General features: G+C 44.7%; 1 protein-coding gene across 3 annotated transcripts in view; it reads left to right on the top strand.

The window, feature by feature from the left end:
• Positions 1-12,084, top strand: part of CAPZB (capping actin protein of muscle Z-line subunit beta) — a 1,142,657-nt gene that overhangs the window by 607,723 nt on the left and 522,850 nt on the right. For all 3 annotated transcript variants that reach the window (XM_044061787.1, XM_044061788.1, XM_044061789.1), the window contains exon 5: positions 4,131-4,272. In XM_044061787.1, the coding sequence (XP_043917722.1) occupies positions 4,131-4,272 (142 nt within the window). The remainder of the gene's footprint in view (positions 1-4,130; positions 4,273-12,084) is intronic.

The raw sequence follows: 12,084 nt of genomic DNA, 5'->3' as shown, positions 1-12,084 counted from the left end.
ACCTTTGCTCTCAGGTCGCTGAATTACTTGGCACATTTTATGAGATTACAGAGAGATCTGATCAAGGAGCTTGCCGTATCTTTTTCTGGGTCCATGTTGTCCGAGGATAGAAAAAGAATCTCCTTGCATCTGGTTACCCTTCAGTCCATTTCAAATGTGTCCATGAGGTTAAATCTCCCATGCAGCAGAAGGCACTGCTGAAAGGAGGCCAGACGTTCTCCTGTGGAGGCAGTTGGGTATGTTTGTTTCTACACCAGAAAGCTTGGCCGTCTGGTGGGTTCAGTCATAGCCATCTGGAGACATGTCTGGATGCGGTTACATGATTTTGCAGAGTCCTTTAAGTCTTTGATTGGCATTGCACCCTTTGCATCTTCTCTGTTCAGCCCCAAGGTTAAAGACATACACTCCAGATGTGAACAAGCGGGAAAGACCCTGTCTGCCGTGAGTGCACGTTTTTCAACTCCTGAAAGACCTTTCTCTAGCAGTCAATGAGGAGGTAGAAGAATGTGGTTTATGAAATCCCAGGGTCCTTTTCAAGATTCTCAGAGATAGATCCCCCAGGGGCGGAGAGGTAACTCAAATGGAAGACGCTACCCTTGCAGCAGAGCTGGCCTGCAGAACCAGGGCTTCATGAATTCCTTTTCTGTTGAGGCCTGTCAACACTGCTGAAAGGAGGCCAGACGTTTTCCTGTGGAGGCAGTTGGGTATGTTTGTTTCTACACCAGAAAGCTTGGCCGTCTATTACAAAGAATTTGTGGGTGCAGAAAATCATATCCAGACATTAGTCTATACCATTTTCTCTAGCCCCTCCCACTAATGCAAAGAAAATCCCCAATGTTCCACCCAGTCAGAGAGTAGCAGCATCTCTAGAAATAAAAAAATTGCTAAAAAGTCATCCAAGAGGTCCCCTCAGACCAGAGAGGGTCCGGAACTTATTCAAGCAAGATTCTTCTTGGTGCCAAAAAAGACAAGAGATTTGAGCCCAAACCTGGATATCAGCAAATTAAATCAGTTTGTGCAGTACTCCAAGTTTTGGATGGTCACAGTTCAATCCATTTTGCCTCTGCTGGAAAAGGGCAATTGGATGTGCTCAATAGATCTTCAGCATGCATGCTATGACATCAAAATGAACAGGTGCTTCAGAAGATATCTGTGCTTCCATCTAGGAGCTAGTCATTACCAGTTCAGAGCACTGCCCTTTGATCTCACCACAGCCCCCAGCGTATTCACCAGATAATGGCAATGATAGCAGCTCACTTGAGACTGCTGGGATTCAGAGTGTTACGATTTCTAGACTTCTGCAGGCAAAGGAACTATACTTGCTCCAGTTGTGTGTTCCCCTGAGAATCACTGTCAATTGTAACAAATCTCAGCTCACACCTACACAGAGCCTGGAGTTCATAGGTGCTCATCTGGATACAGTCAGTCAGATAGCCTCTTTTCCCTGTACTCGAATACAGACAGTGAGGTCCCGGGTCAAGAAAGTGATTCAAAGATTTTCTGTTCTGGCCCAATTTTCTAAGCCCTGAGATCAATGGCAGCAGCTGTCGCCCTCTTTCCTCTAACCAGGTTACATATGTGAATTCTTCAGTGGACACTTTTGGTCCAATGGTCCATTCTTCAACATCCGTTAACCACTCCAGTCAAGATTACACAAGTGTGCAAGAGCTGTTTTCTTTGGATTCATTCAAACCAGCTCTGCAAAGGTCATCTGTTTGCTCTTTCCCTACCCATGGCCACAGTGACCACAGACTCCTTCCAGTTGAGATGGGAGAGGCACAACTTGGAAGGGCAGTCCAAGGTATGTGGTCTCCCGATAAGCCAAGATGCATATCGGTGTCCTGGAGATGAGCAGTCCTCCTAGCATTGCAGGCCTTTTAAGACGTTTTCCCATCTGGGACAGTTGCCATTCAGAAGGACAATGTCAGTGGTATGGTACATCAACAAACGAGGAACTAGATCTTTCCCTCTTTGTTGAGAAGCAATGAGACTGTGGCAATCGGCAGTTTCTTCCAGTCTCTTTCTAATAGCAGTGCACTTTCCATGGAAATCCAAATTAATTCCAGACAGACTAAGCAAGTCTTTTCTGATCCCATAAGACTGGTCTCTCAATGTCAGTATCAGTGGCAGAGAGGATTTTCTGTCTATGGGGCCAGCCATGCTGCAAACTTTTTGCCTGTCCCCTCAGCCACAAATGCAGCAGGTTCTTTGCCTTGATCTCTCCAATGAGGGAGCTGCTAAGAGATGCTGTAGTTCATGATTAGCCCTCCGGTCTTCTTTATGCTTATCCACTTATCACTCCTTCCCAAATTTCTACAGAAAACATTCCAGTTGAGGAGCACAGTTATCCTCATTTCACCCTTCTGGCCTTGTCAGATCTGGTACCCCTTCCTCTGGCCTCATCTTCTACATCTGCCCTGGATACTGGATCCCACTTCAGACCTCCTGTCTCACCTGACTGGTATGAGTCATCCGGCCTTAACCGGTTTCAGACTGACTGCATGGTTCTCCAATTCCATTGGTTGCTAGACAGCCCAGGCTCTCCTCCCCAGTTCATTATATCTTATTACCCTCTCAAAAAGTTTCCACTAGAAGGATCTACAAGATAAATGGAATAGATTTGTTTTCCGGGCCCGTAACAAGGACCATGATCCCTTTTCAGAACCTTTGCCATTTATCCTTGAATTTTTAGCTTAAATTTTCAGTGAAGGGGCAAGCTTTTCAACTGTTAAAGTTCTGTTGCCTACCATTTCCAATTTCCACCTGGGTGAAAATAATTCTACCTTAGCTTCTAAACTTTTTTAATCCTTTCTCAAGGAAGCCTTTTTTTCTTAGAAACCTATTAAAGGATCCTATTCTTCCTTTGGGGGGGGGGGGGTTAACTATCATGCTTCAGGCCTTGACACAAGTTCCTTTTGAACCTTCAGTCAAAGCAGAACTAAAATTTTTGTCCTGAAAAAACATTTTTTTGATCACTATCACATCAGCTAGATGGGTATCTGAACTCCAGACGATCTTAGCCTCCTTACCAGTTTTTTTTCCCACAGACAGAGTAAGCTTGAGAAGAAATCAGTCTTTTTTTGCCTAGGATGGCTTCTGAGTCTAACATAAGCCAGGTCATTAATCTACCAGTTTTCTTTCATAGCTCTTCAAATAATAGGGGGTATATACCCTACCTTTTTGGATGTGCATAGGCAAGTTTGCTTTTGCCTTCATAGAACCAAAGACTAGGAAATCTAACCAGTTATTTGTTTTCCTCTAACAGGCAAGTCAGTATCCAAAGTTACACTGGCCAAATGGTTAACTGAATGTATTTCCTTTGTTTGTTAAAAAAAAAAAAAAAAAAAAAGGTCTATCCCTGCCCAGGCCTCCTATGGCTCATTCCACCAGGTCTGTCTCAGTGTCAGCAGCTTCTTTAAATGACATTTGCGCAGCAGCAACTTGGTCAAATTCTCACACCTTTATTGCTTACTACAAATTAGATTTGATTTCCAGGATCAGAGCAGCCTTTGGCTCTGCAGTACTATGAAATATACTTTCATGAGGGCCTCACAAAGGTTACAGTAGCTGGGGACTGTTCCATCAGTTGAAGAATGAACGAAAAGAACAACATCAGGTAATAGTTGCGTACTCAACCATAATGTTCCATCTGTGTTGTCCATTTTTATTCTTCCTCAGCTTCCCGCCCACCTTCCCACTCCTTTTGCTTCTTGATAGATCTAAGAATTGTACAGGAACCTATGTTCCTTGTTTGAGCTCCAGCTTCCCTTTTTCTTTCTGCCTTTGTTAATTCGTGTAATAGCTTGTCCCTTTATATTTAGTAGCAGTAAACTTGATCTGAGGCATGTTGGTCGGTGGGGCATTACAGGTGAAGGGGAGGGGGCTTGAGAGTTCTTGGATGCAATGATCTGGTAGAAGCAGCCAAGTCAGATCCGATCCCATAAGTTGAGGAAGAATGAAAATGGACAACACAGATGGAATGTTATGGTGAGTACATAACTTTTTTGAAGTCTAAAAGGTATTTTGTGGTAGATGAGGAAAGGTTAGGGAAAGAAAATGCTTCTTTTGACTGTGGTGGATATTCAATTTTCTTTAATTTCTGTGTAAATGTACTTCTTGACCATTTCCAGATATTTCGAAGGTGGAGTGTCTTCGGTGTATCTTTGGGATCTAGACCATGGTTTTGCTGGTGTAATTCTCATCAAGAAGGCTGGTGATGGCTCTAAGAAGATCAAAGGCTGCTGGGACTCCATCCATGTTGTGGAGGTGCAGGTGAGGCTTATTAGATGGCCACAACAAAGTGATTTGCTTCAAACTGGATGAGAGTTAATGGGCCTGTACATTAAGGTGTTTGTGGGAAGTTAATAGTTTGCCAGATGATCTGCTTATATTAGAGAATAAGAGAGGATCGTGCTGTCTGCACTGCTCTGTGCATTTATATCAAGTGTTGGGATTGATAAAGGTTGTAGATAGAATAGAAAGCAGTTCAGGAATTCAGTTTATTTTGGGACTTACAGCAGCCAATGATTGCATCTACTCTGTGTATTTCTGTCCGAAGTACATTTATAGTCTTTTATGTTTCGTGGAAGGTTAGACTTGCATTACCAAGTTACTGGAGCCTGTTATTGAGAGTGTTTTATGTGACTTGACCTATACAGTTTATGGTTTACTAAGGTTATTCTTGGTGTGCCAAATTGTACCAAATCTTCCATGTTTCCAGGTAGAGCTGTAAGTAATCTGAGGACTAAAAAAAAGTCAAAGGTCTTCAGCACAAGTAATGTAATAGTTCTTTGCTATGGCTCCTAACAAACACTGACAGCTGAAATGCTTACTGGTACTAGATTCAGGGGAACAATAGGTTGCTCTTAAGAGCTAATCACCTCCCATCCATAGCAGCTTGCATCCTTTTCCACCGCCTTTCTTTTGCCCCATGAGGTTTATTTGGCCGCTGTGCTTTGCAAAGCATCTGTTTTGGAGATATTTTTGTAAAATTGATGAACATTAAAGAGTTTGAGTTTCTAGAAAGGTTATGGAATGGATTTGTCAATGAAAATGATTTATGAGAAGACTAAGACAAAAGGTTGCTAGGCTTGCTTTGAAGGTTATGACAGATTCTGTGAAAATGGGCTTGGTATGTGGTAATATTCAGTAGTAAAAAGTTTCCTTAAGTACATTAGGGAGTGCAACATTTTGGTTACATCTCTCCTCCATTGTTAACTTTGTGTTCTTCATGAGTCCGTGTTGCAGTCACAACTTAGAGGTCACTGCCACTAGCTGAATAGACTTTCAGAGCTGAGCACTGTTCCCCAGTGGACAGGCTGATGTCATCTTACTTTAGATGTCTACATCTTCCTAGTATAGAGGTGGCAGTGACACACCATATTTAGTTCTTTCTTGATGTGTATATGCTCATTTCAGAAGGTTGCATCACAGCCTTGCATCAGTCCAAGTTATGACCGAATAGAATTAAATTAGTACCCTGTTGAGGAACACACTTTGTTTTCATTATTATCTTTTCTGTTGTTAACTGTAATTTGTTTTTTATCAGGCATCCAGGAAACAGACTTCCAGACATGAAGGTATGCATTATGGCTGCTATTGAGGAAAATTATCAGTTGTGCTTGTACGTGCCAGGTACCACATTGCCTTCCATGTCCAATGTTTGTTCTGTGCTAGGGCCTGGAGCATGATGTGGCTAATGGCAGCATGTGCCAGGAGCTTCACCTGGAAAAACGAAAAGAGAAGGTAGGAAGCCCTTTAGGTGTACTAACCCGGAGACTTGCATCTTTGCTAAAATCTGCCAGGTTTGCTAACTGGCAGTAAAAAGGTGGAGTCCCATTCTGTTTGTTTTGACTTTGCACGGATGTCCACACTATAAGAAAAATGTAAAGGATATTCTTAGAAAGGGAAAAAAGGGGGAGACTGTTAAACTTTCAAATTTAGCAGAGACCCCCTATGTCTGAGTGCCAGCTCATTGAAGGCACTTGAACAGCTGCTACAGTTGTTTTTTATCACCCCTTGGGACTGCTCACACCTTTGCCTCCTAGCATGTCTAACTGGACTAAAGACCAGGGCCTGTGCTCTTCATCAGTCACCAGCTTCCCTATGTCTTATTCAGAACACCATTTGATTATTAAAGAAAGGGAGGCCTGAATCCTGTGGTCATTGTCAATGAAGGCATCTTTGCCTTTATATTGAAATCCAACGATGTCCCCTCCCCAGGAATCTTAAATCTCTGGAGGTCACCCATCCACCCAAGACAGTGGCATCTGTAGCAGAGACCTCCCTTTTACCCAGTCAGCTGTCTCTGGGCAGGTCTAGACCCCCATAACCCTGAACAGACTGTCACATTTTCTCAGGACTGGGCTAAGTTGGCTTAGGGTTTCATTCAGTTTCTTTGTTGCCTGCAGCCAAATTCAGAACATGCCTCTGTCTGTAGTCTCGCCTCTCAAAAGAAGGGCAGAGGTCTGACAGACGTCTGCCCTTTTAAAGATTCAGACACCACCGGTTTTGAAGACATGAAGGAAGAACTAGACTACAGGTCACCACTTTCCTCCCCTCTAGGCTTTCATAGTTTCATAGTTTAGTACTAGGCTATCTGCCCTGGGGCATTTGTAAGCCTAGCCATAGTGATGTGGCTTTCGCCACCCCATAAAATGGTACAAAATGCACAGAATAGATTTAGAATACTGTGCCTCTGTCTAGTAGTGACACAGTGAAGGTCCCCTTATATAATAGAATTAGTTTACTGTGCCCCTGTCTAGTAGTGACACAGATGTGACCCCTGGGGTAAACTTACGATCTCCCATCCACTCATCAAGATTTCTCTTGAAGAGAGTCAGTGAGGGGCTCTGCCTAACATGAACTGGGATCTTGTTCCAGAGCATGGGAAGCCTCTGGGTTATGAATCTATCCCTCCAGCATGTCCTATTCATACTTGTGCCGAGGTTTAAGTCTTTAGCTCTTGTGGTTCTGATGGATTTGGATTTTTTGAGGTGGAGCATGTCCATCAGTTCCTGATTGGACATGGCCTTGTACGTCAGGCAGAGATCACCTCTGAGCAGGCGGTATGCTACTGAATAGAGCTGGAGCTTCTTTAGTCTGGCAGAATAAGACCTATGTTGGAGACCCTTGATCCTCTTTTTGAGGTACGTTTGTGGTCTCACCAGCTGTTGCAAATGCCGGGAGAGGTACATACCAAATGGGGCATTGTACTCAATCATGGGTCTGATGAGGGAGGAGTATAGGGGTACAATGACATCCTTGGATCTGGATGTGAATCCCTTCATGATAAGGTGTGCAAGGTAGAATGTTTTTCTAACCACTTTGGCAACGTGGGTGTCAAATGAGAGGTCACTGTCGACTTGGGTCCCTAGGTCTCTGATTACTTTTTCTGTACTCATTGGGTTGCTGTCTGTGATAATTTGTGGGTATTTTGTTTTTCCCAAAGGGGATGACTATACATTTTTTGGCATTTAGTTTAAGGCCATGACTCCGGCACCAGTTGTCCGTTTCTTTGAGGCCTTTTTGTAGGATGTATGTGTCCGCTGGTGTATCGACTATGGCGCCTAGTTTGCAGTCATCTGCGAACTTTGTCAGCCACAACCCTCCCATGTTTGCTTTAACATCTGAGAAATAAATGCCGAACAAGAGGGGTCCCAGGACAGATCCCTGTGGGACACCACTTGTGACTGGCTTTGAGTCTGACATTGCTCCAGCGATTTTAACTTTATGGGTTCTGTCCTTTAGCCAGTTTGCAACCCATCTAGTGACATAAGGGTTTACATTTAAGCTGTTGAGCTTATCTATGATGCCTGAGTGGGGTATTGTGTCGAAGGCCTTAGCCAAGTCCAGGTAGGCTGTATGGACTTCTTTGCCCTCATCAATGGCTCTAGTGACTGTTTCGAAAAAGTCAACCAGGTTCAAAAGGCAGGATCTGCCCTTTACAAAGCCGAACTGGGTGGGTTCAAGTGTCTGTAGGTCCCCAATGTCTCTGTTTGAGTTCCATAATGATTCTTTCCATAGCTTTGCAGACCAGGCTGGTTAAGCTTATGGGGCGGTAGTTCCCAGGGTCTGTAGAGGTAACCCCTTTGTGGAGTGGGACCACTGTTGCTGTACGCCAGTGTTCAGGTACATATCCTGTAGTAAGGCTAAGGTTAAATAGCATTTTTATGTGCGGGTTTAGCTCTTCTTGGAGTTCACGTAGCACGCAACCCGGGATACCGTCAGGTCCCATTGATGCTGTGTTTTTAGCTTTGCTGAGGGCGGCTCTCACCTGGACATCTGAGATGACAGGAAGATTACATTCAGCTGGGATAAGTATTTCTTCTTTTGGGGGTGAGGGAGGGGAGAAATTTGCACTGAACCTGTCAGCCAGAATGTTGGCAATATCTGTGGGTTCAGTGTATTTTTTGTTGTGAACTAACTCTGAGCATATCTGAGGGTTTCTGCCCAGGTTTCTAACATAGCTGAAGAAGGCTTTGTGGTTATCTTTAGTGTCCTTAGCGATTTTTCTCTCAAAGTTGGCCTTGGATGTTTTTATGAGAGAACGTAGTTTTCTGCTAGTGTTGATCAGAGATGTCTTCCCTTTATGGGATTTTGCTCTGTCGTGCAGTAGCTTCCTTCTTTTGTTATACAATTTGTTTATGGCTGAAGTCCAACAGACAGGACGCTTGCCTTTGGTGGAGAGGGACTTGGATTTATTTGGGATTGCATGATCCATGCATTCTTGGAGATGTCCATAGAAAGCATTTGTGAAGGATTCAGCATTGTGGGATGTGGTATCCACTGGCCCAGTGGGCTTAAAGGATACCATCTCAGTCTTAAGAAGAGTAAGTCTGCATTTGAGAAGTTTTTCACTGTGGTCTTTTGTGCTGGGGGTGGAGGTGGGATATGTATATCCAGGGTGATTAGTTTGTGGTCAGATCTCACTAGTGAGGGGTATACCTCCGGTGTGGAGCATTTTGTTCCCATGTTTGTGATGATCAGGTCTAGTATATTATCTCCCCTAGTGGGAGAGGTGACTAGTTGTTCCAGTGCATTTGAATTTATGAATTCCAGGAACCTTTGGGCTAGGGTGTTAGGGCTAGAATAATGTACCCAATCTATGTTAGGGTAGTTGAAGTCTCCCAGTATGATGGTATTTTGTGATACATTCATATCCTCCAATGTCTTCAGGAAGACTGAGTGGGTTTCCTGAGATTGGGAGGGTGGTCTGTAACATGCTACCAGTTGTATAGCAGTTTTGCCTATGGTTAGTTGCACTTGTAAGGTCTCCGATGCTTCATGTGTTGCTACTAACCTGGAGGTGTGGGTGTCCTTGATGAATATGGACACTCCCCCTCCCTTTGTGGTTCGGCCCGGGTTTTGGGGCCGAAAAGCATGATACGAGGTATAGCCTGGTAGCGCTGGGGTGCTCTCAGGAGCCTTGAACCAGGTTTCAGTTACTGCACAGACGTCGATGTTCTCCATACTGAGGAGTGCATCGAGTGCCTGCATCTTGAGATTTAGACTTCTGGCGTTGAGCAGCATTACCCTTAGTTTTTTTCCATTTTTATTATCTAAGGAGGTGGGTTTGTCTTTTGAGCCATGCCTAAAAAAGGCACTATGGGGGTGGCAAGAGCCTTAGCCAATATCCGGAAGCCCAGTGGTGACAGGTGCAAGCCGTCCCTTGCGAAGCAGAGTGGCTTGTCCAACATGTCATCCCAGGCAGACAGACATTGGATCCCCTTAGAATGACACCAGTACTTGAGCCAATTATTAAAGCTGATCATCTTGTCTTTGTATTGTGGCATCATTCTTGGTGAGGGCAAGATGCTGCTCAGGGTCAGGGTCATACCAGCCTGGGCTACATAATCAGAGAGCTCCTCAATGTCTCTTTTCATGTAGTCCAGGGAGGTACGTCTCGGGTCATTCATGCCAGCATGGACAATGACGGAGTCATATTTGTACTTGCTTTGGAGTGATCTGAGTGTGTGTGTTATGTGGCGGATCCTAGCTCCCAATAGGCAGCTCACAGTCACCCTCTCCTTGTTCAGCCTGGTAAGCGGGACATCAGTGTGTCTGACTATAGAGTCACCTATTACTAGTGTATCAGGCATGGTGTTTGGCCTTAAGGGCTCTGATTGATTGACACACTGATTTATTGAAGTATGTGTTTTGTTTTGAGGTGGTGGATTTTTGGATGTCTGCTTTGGGAGCCTCTGTTGTTTTGGTAAGTTTTTTTATTAGAGCCTCCGAGTATGTCTTTGTGTTTTGATGTGTTTGGTTTGCAGTTGTGGTAGGTCTGTGTGGGACTGGGTTTGCGGTGTGTGTGGTTACCGTCTCCTCCTCTGGTCATGCCAGCCCTGAGTTGAGAGAGTTCAGCCTCCAGTTTGGGTATATAGGTGCATCTCTCACATGTATTTGTGTTTGTTGGGAGGAGGAGAGGGTTGTCTGTGTACATGAGACAATTGTAGCATTGTCTCAAGATACCCAGATTAACCAGCTGAACTGGAGAAGGACGCCAGTACTGTACCACTCGACATGCTAGAACAGTATAAAGGAGTGCTGTGCCTTTAAGGGAAGTGGATATTGGGGGTGGTAGGTGGATGTAGTGCTTACTTAGAATGAGAGTGCTTACTTAGTAGAGAAGTTTTGAGAACAAGTGCTAGGCTTATAATATAGCGAGTATTAAAGACGCTTAATTAACTGATCCTGCACTAGGGGACATGTCATTTGGAGAAGGTTTGTCATGAGAGAACACCTTCAAGTGGCTGTCTCAGGAGGTCTGAGATTCCCTGAAAAGGTGCTAGGACCTTCTGGACCTTGGGCCACTAAGCCAGTGTCTTTCGCTCCAGTTCAGGAAGGCCTTTTGAATGTTTTTACAGACAGCAAACTTGGAACCAGATTCCCAACTCCCTACCACCTCGGAGATCTGACAGATTCAGTAGAGTTCAGGATCCTCAAGTTTTTGTGTAACAGCCCCACCACAGGTCCAGACACAGTATCTTTGGAGACTTCTAAGGGTAGTAGACTGGCAGTGGGGTGGAGTGCTCCAAGTGAGAGCAGATTGATTAACTAGTTTGAGGGAAAAAAGTATACACCTCCGCAACCCTGGTCTTCAAGACCCTTAGTGATGTCCTTCTATTCCTATGTTGCAGTATTCTAGGTGTGGGATTTCCTGCCCACAGGCGACTCGTACATCGACTTCTATACAAAAAAACTTCAGTTTGGCTGCTGTAGTGTGCGTGGAACGTCACACGTAGGGCCATAAACCAAGGGGCCTTAAATGTGGCATCTGCATGTACAATCCTCAGAACTTTTCAGCTGCAGACTACATTCACTTCTTCACAGACGTCGCATCTTAAAGATAAGTAGCCCATTGGGTTTCGAATTTTCTTATTTCTGATAATCGTTTTCGCTAACGATTGGTTGTTGTAGCCTTTAGCTGATGTCAGGAAAAAAGGGTAAGTGCCAATGCGGCTACCAGATACCCCATAAGGACGCCCATGACAGGTGTGTTTTTTTTGCTTAGGCTGGGAACACGATTACTCCTCCTGCGCTATTTGTCAATCGTTTGTGCCTAATACCTTACGCACCCATCTCGCAGCATTAAATATCTACCTCGAGAACCAATGCCTCAAACGGTTAGCCCTTAGGATGGATCCTGTATCGGAGGCTGCACCTGAACCTTCGCACAAGAACGCCAAGATTCCTAGACCTTCTTTGCCTGCCGCTCTGCTGCCTGACACACCGCCAACTGCTGAAATAGAGGTTGAGGTGCACTCGGAGGGTCCGTCAACTGCAGTGACTTCCCTCAAGAAAGCCATTTCGCAGCAGACGACCGGCATGTCCTCTGAGCTCACTCAGACATAGACACCCGTCGAGGTTGAGGGGGAACCAGTTTCTGTGGTACTTCCAGTAGGAATCCAGACTTCCGATGTGCTAATCTCCAGACCCGATGCCAGGCCACTCTCTACTTCCTCTCGGGCCAAAAAGAAGCCGAAAACTAAACATACCTCCTCTTCTTCAGAAGTCGCACCAAATTGGGAGGCCTTCACTTCCTCTCTCATGCAGGCCTTCAGCCTCAGCCACTTCCACCCT

This window comes from Protopterus annectens, chromosome 2.part0 (assembly GCF_019279795.1).
Source record: "Protopterus annectens isolate FY-2018-M chromosome 2.part0, PAN1.0, whole genome shotgun sequence".
NCBI classification, from domain to species: Eukaryota; Metazoa; Chordata; order Ceratodontiformes; family Protopteridae; genus Protopterus; species Protopterus annectens.
Note: the sequence above shows the minus strand (reverse complement) of the source record. Positions and strands in the feature narration are given on the sequence as shown.